At 33.2% G+C, this 18052-nt stretch overlaps 1 protein-coding gene across 2 annotated transcripts; it reads right to left on the bottom strand.

Annotated features, from left to right (window-relative positions):
• Positions 1-289: 289 nt before the first annotated feature.
• On the bottom strand, positions 290-17912 carry LOC134235391 (coiled-coil domain-containing protein 93-like). Of its 2 annotated transcripts, XM_062717525.1 has the most exons (21): positions 17814-17912; positions 16093-16206; positions 14812-14906; positions 13122-13233; positions 12612-12710; positions 12285-12341; positions 11322-11419; positions 11136-11172; positions 10574-10666; positions 10202-10246; positions 7225-7311; positions 6738-6854; positions 6439-6501; positions 5991-6064; positions 5487-5643; positions 5075-5146; positions 4628-4736; positions 3612-3732; positions 2977-3061; positions 2145-2258; positions 290-537 (listed from the first exon to the last, which is right to left on the bottom strand). In XM_062717525.1, exons 1-21 carry the CDS (start codon positions 17904-17906, stop codon positions 493-495), a joined length of 1887 nt encoding a protein of 628 aa, XP_062573509.1. In that variant the 5' UTR covers positions 17907-17912; the 3' UTR covers positions 290-492. The 2 variants fall into 2 exon arrangements, with proteins under 2 accessions (XP_062573509.1, XP_062573510.1); XM_062717526.1 differs by lacking the exon at positions 7225-7311.
• Between the last annotated feature and the right edge of the window lie 140 nt (positions 17913-18052).

Below are 18052 nucleotides of genomic sequence, written 5' to 3'. Positions count from 1 at the left end.
AATTTTGGATCACAGCGTATCAGGATAAATATAATATTAAATATTTGCATAAATAGGCACCAAGAATCATTTTTCTGAGAAAAGAGGGACGGGGATATTAATTATTTGACCTGTTGACATTGAAAAGCTACATAAAAAAAATTGGGCATGCAAAAAAAACTCTATGTCCTCTTTTTGATGAAAAGAGTGGTGTGTTTTTGAGGTGTGTGCGTGGGTGGGTGTGGGTGGGTTCCGGGGGGGGGGGGGGGGGGGCTAACCCTGATTTTAGTGCCTAATTACAAGAAGAACATTTTGTAGTGTTTCAGTACCTTTTACTGAAGTTCTATAAAATTGCACATTAAGCATTTATATCACCAAGAATAAATATTGTAATAATCAGTCAATATCAAGTTTTATACAGTCTATAGCTGGAATTCAATCTTAATTGTTTTAAGCTGACCAACACATTTAACAGTTCATTTTGATCCTGTGAGTATTCTTCTAATCTCATTATCACTTCCTTAATTTACTCAGCAGCATTTCATTCTTTCGACATTCCTGAAAAAAAAAATTGGTATTTAAAAGTCAACCAATTCTCTCTAAAAATAACAGTCTTTCTGGTCTAAAGTTCTAATTTAAAAACTTAAGGAAAACAATAAAATGCAGTAAACAAATATTTAATAACACTTTTACTTGTTAACATACAATTTGTACAATTTGGTATACATTGGTATTTTACATCACGAATTGATTAATTTTTTAATTTTTTAGGTCACTCAAAGAACTCAGTGCTTTCTTCTTTTCATTAAATGCTATGCATTATGCAATATCTGTAAACATTTTCAACTTACACTGTAAAAAAATAACTAGTTAAAGTCACGAAGAAAACTAGTAAATTTACTGTCCATACAATCACTACCTTAAAAGTAGTTTTACCAGATATCGGTATATTTACTAGATAAGATTAGTAAATTAAGAATTGATATAACTTTCACTAGGTATCTAAGTATCTATACGACCCCCGCTCCACAACTCACTATCTTAACCAGTAAAATGAAAGTTTACTAATCACGACCAACACTTTACGAGGCACACTAGTTAAATTCACTAGGTTTTTCTTTCAGTGTATTTTTTAAAACCTGTTTTGGTATATAGCATCTATACGGAAAAAAGAGGAAGTTCTTGGTCTTTTGCAGGACTAATTGTAGGTTAGCGCTAGCATCTGAAGCAAATTTGGTAGTGTCCATCTTTAAATACAGCTGTGAAATCACAAATTTTTGTGGGGGTTGAGTTTTTGTTGGTTTTGAGGTATTGAGAGACCCACAAATTTATGACCACCACGAAATGTAAAATATCATTTGCAGTACTTATTAAACATTCTCCAACCACGAAATCAAATCCCCCAAAACAATATTTTTTCCTTAACCTCGAAAATTTGACCCCACGAAAGTATGTGATTTTACAATGCATCATCCATATATGTTTGGTGTAGGAAGTTTAAATAGGTCCTTGGGAATGGACCTGCTCCAAAAACCTAGACAGGGTAACACATCTCAAAAATGTAGGTTAGATGCAGCATCCAAAACAAGTCTGGTAGTTTACATCCCTAGATGCATCATCCATGCATGTTTGATCCAGATAGGGCCTATAGTTACTTCGGAATATACCTGTTCCAAAAAACCTAGAGAGGGTAACATATCTGAAAAATGTTGGTCAGATGCAACATCTGCAGCACGTCTGGTAGTTTACATCCCTAGATGCATCATCCACGCAAGTGTGATCAAGGTAGGGCCTAGAAAATTCCTTGGTAATTAATGGCTGGGGCTTTGTAATCATGGGAGAGGACTATCTACCGTATATACTCGCCTATAAGTCGGCTTTTTGGGAGTTAAACTTTGGTCCAAAACCCTATGTCCGACTTACAGGTGAGATATAAAAAGATTGGTATTTTAGAAGATCAATCTTTTTAACATAAGCTTCAAAAATATGACCGACTTATAGGAGGACCGACTTATAGGCGAGTATATATGGTAAGTTTTAGGAACTTGTGTCCAATCCCTTTGACAAGTTGTCAATAAAATCTGTTCAAAACCAAAAGTAATCTAACTTTGACATTGTTATTATTCATGCTGGGACTGTAAACACTGTTGATTACTGAGACGTACCTCCTTAAAGTCCTTGACTGTTTTGAAGTATAGTCGCTGTTTTTCCACCAAGTCTAAATACTGATCATTCAACTGGTCTCTCTTCATCTTCTCTTCCTGTTTACGCTTTTCAAGCTATACAAAAACAAAGAAAAACAAGGAACTATTAATCAGTCTGCCTGTCAGAGAAAAAATTGAAGAGTGGGCACTGTATTCAGGGTTAATTTTGCGCCTGTGTCATTTTCCCTCTTTCAAGCTTGCAAATAATGTTGCCGAGTTTTAAATTCGCCCACCTGTGAGTAGGGCAAAGGGGCAAAATAAAATGGGTGAAAATAAAACAGGGATAAAATTTCCTCTGCATACAGTATTTAAAATGAAGGGTTTGGACTGCCAGTGCTTGGCATTTAGGGTTACACAATGGACTGCCCAAAGACTTCAGTTAAGGACCCCTTTGTTTTTTGCAGGGTCAGGTTCCCGACAACCAATGGACTTAAGAAATGCTAGCTGCAGGTCTGAAGCTTCCTGGTCTGAAATAATGAGGGATGGAACCACTAGACAACTACAGCGCCACCCTCTGAAAAGTGATTATTCATTGTGCACAAAAAAGGGTCATTTTTTAAAATTTATAATATTATTTTTTTTATACTTAAGCTGCTTTCTTCAAAATATTACAAGCAGAGTGTTCCTGACATAATTGTTTTACTACAGTACTTCCATACCAAAACATATTCCATAAACAATTGCTATTATAGCCCTCCTACTAAAATTGAGACCATCAAAAACACTGCTTGCCTTGATTTTGGATAGTTATACAATACTACATTCTATGAATAACTACACATTGACCCCTGACCTTTGCCTTGTTCTGTTTGATTCCCTCCACTATGTTCTCAAACTGTTTCAGGAACTGGTCCCTGGAGGCTGGGCTGGCCATGGCTCTAAAACAAAAACAGAAAGATAAACATCTCCTGTCACATATGCCAGCTTTAATACTGTCTTTTCAACTAAAACTACTGTTCATAAGTGAGTTCTTTAATATACACTATAGATTAAAACATTTAAAAAAATATATATATATTAAATCTAATTCAACCACAGTTTAGATATTGAGTTTTATTAATTTACAGATACTTTCTTCAGGTCTATTTTATTGTTTATTAATAATTATATGTACAGATATTGAAAATTGGCATGTAACCATGAGGTCAGTACTATATGCCTTAGCTATGGTGGATTGAGTTTTTTAAAGTCAGTACATATGTACTTACTACCTGAAGTTCTAATGAATTGAGTTTTTAAGAGTGTTAGTACATTGTACAAAAAATGTACTCACTGCCTAAAGCTATCATAAATTGAGTGATTAAGGTCGGTACACATGTACTTACTGCCTGAAGTTATCTGGATTGACTTATTTGGTTAGGTACACATGTACTTACTGCCTGAAGTTATCGTGGATTGAGTTATTTGGTTAGGTACACATGTACTTACTGCCTGAAGTTATCGTGGATTGAGTTAAGGAGGCTGATCTCTTTGTTCAGATACAGTTTCGTGTCGTCCAGTGTGTTGTACAATGTATAGAACTGTTTGGTTTCTTTATGAGTGGCAGCCACTAGAAAATTACACCATCTGTGTGAGTTACATGTATCATGTAGACTTTTACTGAGCAGAAAAAGGCTTTTAAGGTACATGTACATTGATACTCTGATAAGAGAGATACTCTAAATGACATCAATGCCTGTTATTCTTTTATATATTTGCCAAGGTGAAGTGTCTTTTTTGTCCAATTTTGCCCCAAAATCTATGCTATAATTGTTTGTATTTTACTTTTAAAACACATATCTTTTGGAAAATCATTACAGTTCAAGCAAAATTTTATGAGTGAGCAGAGGGTTTATGAACCTTAATATGAGGAAAGTATCTCTCATATCAACAATGTTCACAACATAATACATGTATAATAAGCACTAGAACCCACGCACAAATAAAAAATGCTGTAATCAGATATGCAAAAAATATTCATTCCCTTTAATTTTTCTCTTAAGGAAGGCAAGCTGCTAATTAAAGCTTTAAATGTCAATGATACAGTACATGATTAAAAGAAAATGCCAGGAGTGGCTATTTGTGATTCGTTAGGGGTCTGCTTTTTTTGCGAATTCATTGTACTGAGGAAGTTTTGTAGACAATTTATTGGCTGGTGATTATCCAGCTACATTTTAAACATCAACATTATTTTATTTTCTAAATAAATATGTTAATTCTGGAAGACCCCTGATAATGGTTAACTACATGAATTCAGGCCAAAATAAAATTATTGTTTGTTTTGGAATTGCCCCCCGCCTCATTTAAATGCCCCCGCAAAATCAGGATTCTTTGTTGATGGTAGATACTTTTTTTTCAAAAAGTCAGAAAATGTGTTTTTCACTTGCTTGCTTAATTATTCTTATTCATGCAGCTTTTTAATAAACTGCTGTAGGTACTGACTAAGTTCTGCTGGAGTTATCTACCTTGATCATAGAGCTCTATAAAGCGTCGCTGGTACTGACTTAATTCCGCTCTAGATGGCACTTCATCAATCTTCCTCTGGAGGACAGCAATCTCCCGAGTCTTCCTCGCCTGAATTCAACAAAGTTTACGTGTGTTTTATCAAAATCTACATTAGGCGAATTTTTTTAAATAATAAGTATACAAGTACACTGTAAGTTTTTTTTCATGGACAGATAGAAAAAAAAAATTGTCGAAAATTTTGAAGACAACAAATAAAGTCATGTTTTATGGTGGAAGTAAAATGAATAATTTTAACCAAATACATTTTCATTTTTCATTCAAAGTTTCAAAATAATAGAATTTAAAGTGACGAAAAGTTGTTTTAATAGATTAATAAGGATGGCTGCAGAATGATAGAATTTGAACATCTTAGGACACTGGTTCAGTTTAGTCTTTTTTCTTCTTACCAGGAGCAGTCTTATCTTGTGGAGTTTCTCTCTGTCTGCCTCATACTGCTTGTCAATCAGACTAGCTCGGGTCTGTCAAAACACAAAAATATATCACATCTAGGTATTAAATTAAATCAAATTTTCATGCAAAATATCTATCGGTAATTAATAACAATTCTGAAAATCGGAATGAAGCATCATAAAAAAAATTCTTTCTAGACTCTAATAGCTTTTTTAAAATATAAAATGGATAAAAATCATGTTATTTGCAATTTGTGATAAAGAAACTCTGCAGTGATGTCATGTCATTTACTTTAAGTCGGGTGTACAAAAACTTACACCCGGTTTGCTAACCAATCAAATCTTGTGTTACAAGCTAGATAGGAAATAAAACATATTCTGCTGATCCCAGACTAACTCCTCCCCTAACCTTGTCTTCAGAGTCTTCCTCCTCAGTTCCTGCCTTTAATTCCTCAATCTGCGCCTTCAGACGTGACATCTCTTCCTTACAGTGAGCCTTAAAATCTTGTTCCTGCTTCTTCAAGTTTTCATTCATAGCCACCAAGGACCGCAGTGTCTGTAAAACTCTAGAAAACAAAACAAAACTTACAAGGACCCAATCCAATTCATTTTTAAAATTTTTTAAATTTAATTCAAATTTTTTAAAATCTAAACCAAAAATGGCATATTAAAATTTATTTTTGAAAACAAATACATGTACAGTAAAGCAATTTCTATTTTTCACATATCAGGTACATATTTCTGTTTCAACAGTAAGATACATTATTACACATGTACAATATTTAAAACCAAAATTAAATTCTTATTCTCTACATCCTACTCTGAAATATCTAATACGAATAAATGCCTGCTGAATATTTCATCCTACACTCTAGTTTCAGAATGCTTGAATAAAGAGAAACTTTTGTCTCACCCTTGGTTGTCTTCCGTCTCAATCTCGGTCAGTTTCACCATCTCCTCGTCAATTCTCTCACTCCGATTTCTCACCTGAGATGATAATCAAGCCAGGTAAAACATTAATCTTTAAGGTTCCTGCACTCTCTGATAAGAGAGATAACTCCTACTTGCATAAATGATTTTTATTCCTTTGTTAATTTGGAAACTTTAAATTACAGGTAACTTCTGTCCAACTTTGCTCTAAAGAGTTACAATACTGATATTTTGTGTATTTTAAATAAGACTTCTTTTGGCCTGTATACAGCTAAAAGTATTAAATTATATGAATGAACAGAGGGACCTTAACCTTTTGGAACTGAATATGTTAACAGCTAGCTGACTTACAAAAACTATGTCTAAACACAAGCTCTACTCTCTCCAGTTTGAATTCAATCTAACTTTTGTTAAATATAAACTCTCCCTACCTGCTTGAGCTTTTCCTGAGTTTCGAGGTAGACTTTATGAAGTTCATCATGCTTGGCTTGAACCTTTGAAAAAGAAACAATTATGATGAAATAAGACAGTAGCAGGCACAATCCTATTGTAGTTTGCTTGTCTGATGTACTGGTATTTGTTCATCTGTTACAGCTTGTATGATGTTTATCTGTGTATCTGCAGTCATTTGGTTTGTCTGATGTATCTTTTTACCTAGCTTGTCTGTTTTTATAAATGTTTACCTTTTATAGTTTGTCTATATGTCTGTCTCTCTGTTATATGTATTTACCTGTTGTAAGTTGTCTGTTCTTTGTTGTATTTGTTTATTCAGAGCAGCAGTCATTCTCTTGTGTTGTTGTGTTCCGCCAACCCTCTCTGATTTTTCTATCTGCTCTATCTCAGATTTCTGTAATGAAAAAATCAGTTGTGCATTCTTAATTAAATACACATATGCTCATGGACAGGGCACCTCAACACAACCACTCAAAATATATATGAATCCACCCTGGGTCCAAGGATATTTGTTGTCCGCTTTCACAAATTATCCTTTTGGCAAATATTTGCAATGTATTTCATGTGGAGATTAAAAAAAATAATGTTGAATAAATAATTTATTAAAGATAATATCCAAGGTTTCTCTGCTATCATTGTCAAAAGATTGAAAGATTTTCTTCAGTTTTATTTATTAAACACCATAATGTTATTACTAAGAAGAGAAAGAAAAATTCTCCATTAAAATAAGTTAAATATCTGACTTGAATTATAATGTGACTTACTTTTCCTTCGTAGTGGGAGGCGATTTGTTGGATCTCCTCTGACTGCATGCCCACTATAGATCCAACAGCACTAGCTGTTAGTTTATCCTGCATGCATGTAATATAGCTCAACAATAACATCAAACCCATACACAAACAAACAAACAAACAAAATAAATCACTATGATGCAACATAAAAGTACAATGTATGCAATTCAATACTTTTACAAAATATAAAGTTATTAAGCAATTCAAAGCTGAAATAAAAAGATTCAATCAAATTAGAAAGTGTGAAGATGCAGTGTTGTGCAACAAACACAAAATTCTAAAACTCTGACAAACAAAAATAAATGGTACAAATGTTGGCCTTCATTAATTGTGAATTCAGGCAGGAAAGACTAACAAACTTCATTTTTACCCAGTCTTAATGTTTAAAGAGTCTTAATGTTTAATGAGTCTCTGATAAGAGTGATAACTCGGCCTCAAATTTCATATTTAGAATTTACTTGATTCATTGTCAAATTTTGCATCACAACACAGATACTGAAAACCAACTTTAATTCATGTAGACTTTATTTCGCAATTTACCGGAGACAAACTAGTTCATGACGACTAATTGTTAATAGACAAACCTCGCGAACCTCGTGAAAATTTCTCAAACGAGAATAAAAGTTGGTTTACAGTAGTTAGTCAAATTGTTCATATTTCATTCATTATTGAGATTTCTTTGGGAAAATTATTATCATTCAAGATTGAAGAGAGGGATAAAAAAATGCTACAACACAAACATAGAAAACCTGACTCCTGTTCTGCAGAGCAGGCACCCATAAGCACTCATTAATATACCCTACAAAATCCTTAGGTGCTCGAGATGAGTGCTTGTGGAAATCTGCTGAGCTGAACAAGCTTCTAGTGAAAAAAATATGTGGTCAACAATATTACCAGTCTTTTTCCACTCTTGATTAAAATATTACCAAAAAAAAAAAAAATTATATTCTAGCAATATTGCACTCAGTAGTAAGAATTTCAAAAACAACTCTGAATATGACCACTCTATTTTATCAAACTACATATTGGTAGACGTCAAAAGAACTCAATTTGAAACATGAGATCTTTGTGAAACACTTATGTCCCATCCCCCAAATAACTAAAAGTTTTCCAAGTCTTTGGAGCATAACTCTGTCAAAAATCATTCAATCATTCACAAAACTGTATACCAAATTTCATTTCAGTTGACAGTATGTGCAACCTCTGCGAAGAGAATGAACACAAACCGCAAAAAAAAAAAAATGTCTACATCCAAGGGGCATAAATCTGTCAAAAATTGCTCGATCGTTCCCAAAACAAAACTTGACTTACATATTCTTATGATTAATCTGTACACAAAATTTCATTTCAATATGTGCATTCACTGCAAAGATAATGAACAGAGACTATTGGTGGACCAACCAACCAAAAGCACCAATTTGAAAGCAACTTGACCTCCCTTCCTCAAAGAGGGGCATAAAATATTTTTTATTAATCTTTAATACCATTTAAAACTAGAAAACTGACCAGTCAGCAAGGGCCCCGCCATGGGGTAGAATTATAAGGGTGCAGCTTACGGAATGATTAAAAAATGTACGAAGAATAAGTAACAGCAACTGTATTCTTAAAATTTCAAGATAATTCCTGAATATTCAAAAACCTGAAAATAATATCCTTGTATTTACATTAGGCAGTAAAGAACAACTTAATATTGAATGTATATTTAAACAATTATGAAGCTTGTGTTATATAAAATGCCAGCCTTCAATGAATGCAAATATCATGAAGGCTTGACCTTAACTTCAAACAAACAGCAGTTGCAGACAAAGGTTTTCATTAATCTTAAAGTGACAGATAAAGAAAAGCCTACTAAATTTTCTGCAGCAGGCTAGATAATTAATCCCAAGGGATAAATTGTACCTCTCTCATCAATTTCTTCTTAAGATACAATAAGAAATTTTTCAGTATTAATGATAGAATGGGGTTTTTATACAACTATCCTAAAAATTAATAATATTCTTGAATTAACATATAGTGTAAAAAGTAAATCAAAAAATCTTCTTTAATCTATTTCTTGTTATTAGAATTCAATGAAATCATAACTATTAAACAAAAATAAATTATAAAAATTTATATTTAAATCCACATTTCAGAGTGTTCATAGCATTCCAAATTGACTTAACTTCAAAACAAACTTCATTTGCAGACAGAGGTGGTAATTCATCTCAATTTGACAGATAAAGATAATGCTCTGGATTTTCTTCAGGAGGAAAGCTAATTAATCCCAAGGGACTCATAGCAGCATTCATTTTACAATGGGAACATCTTCAGCAGTTATCTCTCTTTGCCAATGCTTTCGTATAAAAAGTTAGGGAATCTACCCTACCACCCCTGCTCCAAACCAGGGCACATAGAGAACCAAACTTAGCATCAAAATATGTATTTCTGCCTACTGAACTACCATACCAAATTTGAACTTGATTGGGCAACCATAAAAAAAGTTATTAGAAAAAAACAGAAAATTTGTGGACGGAAGAGTGACAGACGGACAGACAGACAGACAGACAGACAGACGGACAGACAGAGTGATTACTATAGGGCACCCGCAAATCCTTGCGGGGCCCTAATTAGGGGGAGCGACTATATGATAACCACCATACTCACTTTTTAGTGTTTAGAAACATAAATGTATCGTAGATGTACATTTAATTGCAAATTAACACACATGTATTCAAAATATCTGAAACTTTCTTGCTACTTGATTTCTCTATAGTGACAAAATCAAATTTTACAAAATTTGTGGAGAACATGAATATTAAATGTATTTTAATTTAAAAAATAGATTGTGAATCTTTTTCTATAGTTTTCACATGTAGCCACATTTAAAATTTTGCAATAGGAAGATTCAAGATGCGACACTCTGTCCATGCTGTTCTGAGGCAAACATATTGCACAATAAATTATAACTCACCTCCTGAAATCCAGACATCCCTGACATCAGCTTCTGGATTTTCTTCTACAGAAAAAGTAGACACTTTTTAATTGATAAATAAACAATTAAATTAATTGATAGATAATTCTCAATGCAATATTCATTGCTGATTTCATGTGCCAATATTAAATTCACATTTTGAATGAGAAATCTCAATGAACAATAAATTTCTTATTTAATACTTGTCAATATTCTTTTTTTTTATATAAACTTTGAAATAATATTAGCAAGGCTTGATTGTATAGTTAACTGTGATCATCTGGAACATCTCGGGCCTTTTAAGTAAAATTTTAAAGTGTTTTTCTGTGATAAGGCCTGAGGTGTTCCGGATGAAACTGTGATGACCCTGACCTCTTCTTCTGCCTGTAGTTCCTCTGGGGTCATTTCCTTCTGACCTCCCAAGCTGCTGGCTGCTGCCTTCTTTCTGGCACTCTTGTCAGCATCCTGAAATATTCAGTAATACATTGATATGTAATAAATTGTAACTTTTCCCCTGAAATGCCAATTCTCCCAACCCCACCCAACATTTCTTTTTATTTCCTTCCAATCATTTCCCTTACTTCCCTCCTGTTCTTCCTATCTTGTTCTCTGACTTTTTTATGTATCTCTTTTTTTTCCAGACTAAGTGAAACTCCCCACTCTTTCTCAAACCACAGTCCCTTATTTCTTTTCATTCACTCTCCAAAAAGAAGTGTCAGTGGTTAAGATTCAGTACCCTGATTAAAAGAACTATAAATTACAGAATTATTTTATAATATATTGCATGTACAGTACTTGTAACTTCATGAACTTTACAGTTTAGATAATAACATATGGTGAATTAGTTTACAGCTCTAATTAACTTATACACCTAATACATATGTATGCAATGTGAATTACAGCACCTAACAGTGCAATAAAATGTTAGCTTTACCTGTTCAGATGTGTCAGACTTGCTCAAACCGTATCTCCTGCAAAATAGATTAGGAATATAAACATGAGGAATTTTTCATTGAGAGGAAATAAAAAAAAAAAAAGGTCCTTAAATTTAACACAAATCTATTAATTTTTACCCATTTCTTAAAAATTCTAAATTTCAAAGACATCAGCTTTATCAGACCTTCCGTATTCCAGTAGCGTGGAATGAACTCGAGTTTCTTCATCCTTCAGTTGATCCACATTTTGTCTTTTGTACCGTCTTTGGGGCTTGTAAACATCCTGTGTAATTATAAATATTTACATTTCCGATAAATTTCCCCTATGATTCTTTACAAAATAAAATGCAGTATATTTTCTCATGAACTAAATTAGGTATGTATCACGAATAAGCATGAATATCTCCATTGTTACGTCATAATACAGCTCTTGACGTCAAAAAGTCAAAAAATATAGTGCACACTGTTTTGTTTTAAAAATGACAATTGAACGGCGTAAATTTATGGCAAGTCATCAGAAAAATAATGTAAATATAAGAAATGAATTTAATTTTTTGAAGATTCATGAGGTATATGAACTACAACGCTTCACGCCGGCATATTTATCATGAAGCGCTAACGCGCTTCATGAAATATGCCGGCGTGAAGCGTCGTAGTTCATACCCTCATGAATCTTCAAAAATTAAATTCATTTCTTAAATCAATATGACTTTGTTAAATACATGTACGTAATGCTGAAAAATTTCAACAGAGAAAAAGAGGCCCATGGGCCACATCGCTCACCTGAGCATTGTGGCTAGAAAAAGTAGATATTGGTTTATTATTGAAAAGTTTAAATTCAGGCGAAGTCCCATGACCTATCATGTCTGCTATTCTTGAGAAGAAAATTTTTAAAGAATTTTCCTATATATGTCTATGTAAAACGCTGGACAAAATGTGATCAGAAAAGCTCACTTGAGCCTTCGGCTCAGGTGAGCTGAAAACTTTTTCCCCTGAAATTAACAGTTTAATTTCAGTCAAACACACATGTAAACTAAAAATAGAAAGAAAATGTTTTTGTGCAATCTGATGTTAAAAAAACAAGAGGGTGGGGAATGGGAAAAATGAGAAATAGGGTATAAGGGCTATTTGTATCTCAGTAAACAAACCTTAACATCAGCCAGAGAGGCTGTAGACTTTTCTTTTAATTCTTCAAATACAACATCCTGCAAAAGAAATATAACTTAGTTATATAATCCAGGTTTAATTATTACAACTAAATTAAATTATGATTTTTTGACCTCATCAAAATATGTTCCAGACTTATGACTTAACTTTTAGCCCAAAATTTGCAATATCAAAAGATCAAAATAAATATGCTACATTTGATTAACAATAAGTTATAGTAATCTTTTCATAATCAACTCATGACCTCATGTAAAAACTAGTCATAAAAATAAATAAACAATCTGTGTGAAAAAATACAAAGGTCAAACCTCCGGAGTCTTGTGAGTTTTGCTGAACTGAGATATTGAGAAAGCTCGAATAAAATCTCCCATCTCTTCCCTTGTCTCAATAGCTTTCTTCACCAACCACTGGAGCAAAGGAATCACAGCTCATTATTTAATATCATGCTTAAATATTAATCAAAATGTTTCTTCAAACTGTCATATACATGTACATGTACAGTAACTAAATGTATTATAAAATTCTTTAGAAAAAAGATTTGATGACCAAAGTACTTTCATAAGTTTGATAACATATACATTGTGTCGATAATATTATTTTGAATTTTGAGAAACATATTAAACATGTACTTGGGAATAAAGTCTTTGGTAAATGCAGGCTTTCACTACATGTAAATTCATACACATGAGTATACTGATAATACTGTTAAAATACTAAATTCAAAATGCTGAAATGTTATGTAACTATATAAAATATGGAAGTTAAGAAAACTCTCTTCCTAGCATATACAGTAGCTTTAACACTTTATACATTCTCACCTGAACTACGGGGTAGATGTGAATGAAATCTAACCCCTGAATCTGATGGGGCTCAATTCTGTGAGGGCATTTCATCTTAGGAAGGACTGCCACGATTCGCTCAGTTAAGGCACTGTTAAAAAAAAAATACGAAGCAAATGTATACAGCATTCATTTATAGGATTTACATACTCATCTTAAATTAAAACTAGAAAACTGACCAGTCAGCAAGGGCCCCGCCATGGGGTAGAATTAATAGGTCGCAGCTTACGGAATGATTAAAAAATGTACAAGAATAAGCAACAGCAACTGTATTCTTAAAATTTCAAGATAATTCTTGAATATTCAAAAACCTGAAAATAATATCCTTGTATTTACATTAGACAGTAAAGAGCAACTTAACATTGAATGTATATTTAAACAATTATGAAGCTTGTGTTATATAAAATGCCAGCCTTCAATGACTGCAGATATCATGAAGGCTTGACCTTAACTTCAAACAAACAGCAGTTGCAGACAAAGGTTTTCATTAATCTAAGACAGATAAAGGAAAGCCTTCTAAATTTTCTGCAGCAGACTAGATAATTAATCCCAAGGGATTAATTGACTACCTCTCTCATCATTTTCTTCTAAAGTTACAATAAGAACTTTTTCCGTATTAATGATAGAATGTGTTTTTTTATACAACTATCCTAAAAATTAAATTAACAAAAAGTGAAAAAAGCAAATTAAAAAAATCTTCTTTAATCTATTTTTTGTTATTAGAATTCAATGAAATCATAACTATTAAACAAAAATAAATTATAAAAATTTAAATCCACATTTCAGAGTGTTCATAGCATTCCAAATTGACTTTACTTCAAAACAAACTTATTTGTAGACAGAGGTGGTAATTCATCTCAATTTGAAAGATAAAGATAATGCTCTGGATTTTCTTCAGGAGGAAAGCTAATTAATCCCAAAGGACTCATAGCAGCATTCAATTTACAATGGGAACATCTTGAGCAGTTATCTCTCTTTGCCAATGCTTTGGTATATAAAGGAATCTACCCCACCACCCCAGCTCCAATCCAGGGGACATAGAGAACCAAACTTAGCATCAAAATATGTATTTCTGCCTACTGAACTACCATACCAAATTTGTACTTGATTGGGCAACCATAAAAAATGTTGTCCATTCATTTTTATGCATAGTAAAGGAATCTACCCCACCACCCCAGCTCCAAACCAGAAGACATAGAGAACCAAACTTAGCATCAAAATAAGTATTTCTGCCTACTGAACTAACATACCAAATTTGAACATAATTGGGCAACCATAAAAAAAGTTATTAGAAAAAAACAGAAAATTTGTGGACAGAAGAGTGACAGACGGACAGACAGACAGACAGCTGGACAGACGGACGGACAGACAGAGTGATTACTATAGGGCACCCGCAAATTCTTGCGGGGCCCTAATTATTGATTCAGAAAAACAATTCATAAGGTTTATAAAGCATATGTGCTCATCTAACACTAAACCTATTGAAATGCAATTTGGAATTCAAGACAAAGAGATAAATATTGCTAACTACCATGCAGTATTATTATATACATGTAATATTGAACCACTCCAAATTGTACATTTAGCTGCAGATTTTATGCAAACCAATACATGAGTTCAAATAATTCTTGGCATTAAGTCAAAAGCTGGACTAAGCAGATCTACTTACATTTTCTGTCCAATGGTTGAATTTTCTTGGAACAAGAGGTCGACATCAATGTCTATATTACAGGTAGTGATACACCAAGTCATTCCACCTACCACCTGTAGAGTAGTGGATGCAAAGACGTATAATTACTGGAAAATTTTAGTACATGTACTGCGAAATCACAAATTTTTGTGCCAGGGTTTAATTTTCATTGTTTTCAAGGTATGAAGAGACACATGAATTCATGTCCACAACAAAATGTAAAGAATTTTAAAATGTTATATACATAACAACTCAACAATTCTTAAATTCATCCACAAATTCAAATCCCCACGAAAATTTGTGATTTTACAGTATTAAAAAGGTACCTTTTTGAGTCATTAATGAATATAGTAATTGTCTAATCTGGGCAGAAATTGGCAGGATAACTAGGCATTCTTTAAAATTATTGAATTCACTGAAAGGGACTTAAAGTTTACAATATACTGTAAAACGAGAATATTTGGCGCACTACTAATTTTAGCGCGTTTGGCGCAAGAGCCCCTGAGCGCTAAAATTATTGTGCGCTTAAGGATTTCTAAATATCATTTTTTGTGTGTGTTCAAATCTTTGACGTAAGTACATGTAAACCAGAACGCGCGATTATGTAATGTCGAAGGGTCATTGGAATTTTATATACACACTAGCACTGCACATGTTCGGAAGACAGAAAATTCTGCCACATTATAAATTAATTAAACCATCGTTACCCAGGTAGTTGTTACCCGATTATTATCATTAGCACCTTCAAAGTTTGGCTTCTCGGTGTGTCAATCATCTATCGCCTCGAGGTAAACAATGCAATCAAGCATGGCGATTGAGGTTGCAGACAATACCTGATTAGGATTACCATTTTATCTAAGTAATTTTCTGTCGATGCATGCATTGTTTAAACGTGATTTGAATGATTTCTTTTAATTGAAAATAGAAATAAATTTTAACATTGTACAACGTCCATATGATAGCTACACGTACCGCGGAAAAGGTAACAAATGTTTACTGATATACGGGAGTACTAATGTGTTTCCATGCTTGACTAACCAAAAAGTCAAATACCGGTGTGGATAAAAAAACAAAATATCACATTTATATATATTACTGACAAGTTCAAGTGCTAAAATTTATTTGTGCCAATGCATTCCAACTTGTGTTTGCGCCAAATAAGACAAGATTTCAGAATGCACAAAATCTGAAGTTTCACTGTATTAACTAAAGTCTGCATTATGTTATTAATACATGTAGATAAGAAGAACAATAGAATACTTTATCGAATGGTGAGAGTCCCTTGATTCTGGCCCTGAAGTATCCAGCAGCCAACAACAAGTCAATAGTTTGTCCCAGTTTAACATTCTGCTCTTCATCTTCCCTCACATCAAACTGCAAAGATGAATTCAACAGTTACCGGTACTAAACAACAACTTTTACAAAATAGTTTTTAAAAAAAGGGAATAATAATTGCAGTGAAAATATATTTTTTTAATTGGGCCACAATGGGTTTGTACTGTATCAGCCCTTATAATATAGCATTATTTAAGATGTTGTGACGAGTGCCTTTGATTGAACTTGAAATTTTGTGCTGATCTTCCAAAAATGCACAATTTCACAATTATTTCTTTATTAATGAAACACATAATACTACAGTGAAGTCGCCAATTCCGGGTCACATCAGGGTGTTTCGTTGATATTTTGCAAATCTGTTCAATTTATATTTTATGCAATATATGTATTCAAAGAACAAATTGTGAGTTATCCAAACACCTTTTCGTTTTCAAAGTATAGCTACACGGGAACAATATTTACAGGGGTATTTCAACAAAGCCTAGCTTCCCCAGTTACGAATCATTTTCTCCGTTTCCGGGTCATGTGACTTTACGGTCGTGTAATATTCATGGAACGTTTCGGAACACGATTTTTATTATGTTTAAACATAAAACAATTCATGCAGCTTGGAAAACAGGTAAAACAACCACAGATATATGTTTGATAATTACAACAAAAGAAATTGCAGTATGCAGAATTTAAAAAAATGTATTAGGATTAAAAATAATACAATTAATTTCATTTATTTAAAAAAATATATTTGAAGGGTTAACTCGATTTTAATTTTTAGAAAAAATATTTTCCAGTTAGAATACTTTTGATAATCAAGGTAAATACATGGCTGTCGATTGGTTTTGTACATAGAATTTTGACATGTTCATGCCACGAGATGTACATGATGTACGTGACCCGCAATTGGAGAAACTACTACAGTTCGATTTAATAATCATTTTAATTTTATTTGAGCAGCGATCATTATGATTTATTTCTGAGTTAAAACTAAATGCATTTGCCATACTTTCGAGCTCTTATTATTTATCTAGAACTTTTACATGTATATCAGCCTTTCTGCAGCGAACAAAAACGAAAGTAGCCATCACCGCAGCAGAAACATTCAAGTCTTAAATGCGTGCATTTCAGAATTTCGATGTCGCATGCTCTCTTATGGTTGATATTCAATTTTTTTTATTAATCATACACAGAAAGACCAGTTCTTCAATACCAGCGTATTCATTAAGTTTTTTGCGCTTTCATTTTAACAATATGGCATAAAATACAATGAGTGACCCGGAATTTGGAGACGACCCGGAATTGGCGACTCCACTGTATACTGTAATGGATAAGCTTATGTTTACCAGCTGACTTAGTCACAAGTGTGGTGCAGTGGTTAAAGCATTAGATCTAATGTTTTGCTCTAGTGCTGAGACAAAAAAAAATCCCTCTCGGTTCAACGGCCTTATTTGCATTTGCATTCCTCAACAAGCAAGTGGTGGTATCTCAATGTGAGCGAAAATTCTCGTAGGGGCGTAAAACAAACACCCCCAAATTTTCTGGTTTTGGCCTATCCAAATGGCAAATGCTATTTTTTATGTTTCTTTTGCAAAATTTCACTTTATGTTTGGAAAAACGCATTAATTATGGATATCTGCAATGGCTATAGATACCTCTATTTCATTGCCGTCTGCATCGTACTGTGTGGCCAATTTCGATGACCCAGCACGAGCTCTCGTCGCAAACACACTCCCCTTCAACGCCATTTTGAAAGTCACATGATCTACATTATAAATAGATGAACCGGAAGAATTTCCCACGATCAGTTTCTTGACAGTCATGGCGGGAGAAAAATCTAAATATTGATTGGTTGATTATTTTAATCATTCAAGAATTCCTTGATTTTGATTGG

The sequence above is a fragment of the Saccostrea cucullata genome, unplaced genomic scaffold (assembly GCF_032062105.1).
Source record: "Saccostrea cucullata isolate Sc308-1 unplaced genomic scaffold, CSIRO_AGI_Scuc_v1 ctg3249, whole genome shotgun sequence".
Classification (NCBI taxonomy): Eukaryota; Metazoa; Mollusca; class Bivalvia; order Ostreida; family Ostreidae; genus Saccostrea; species Saccostrea cuccullata.
Note: the sequence above shows the minus strand (reverse complement) of the source record. Positions and strands in the feature narration are given on the sequence as shown.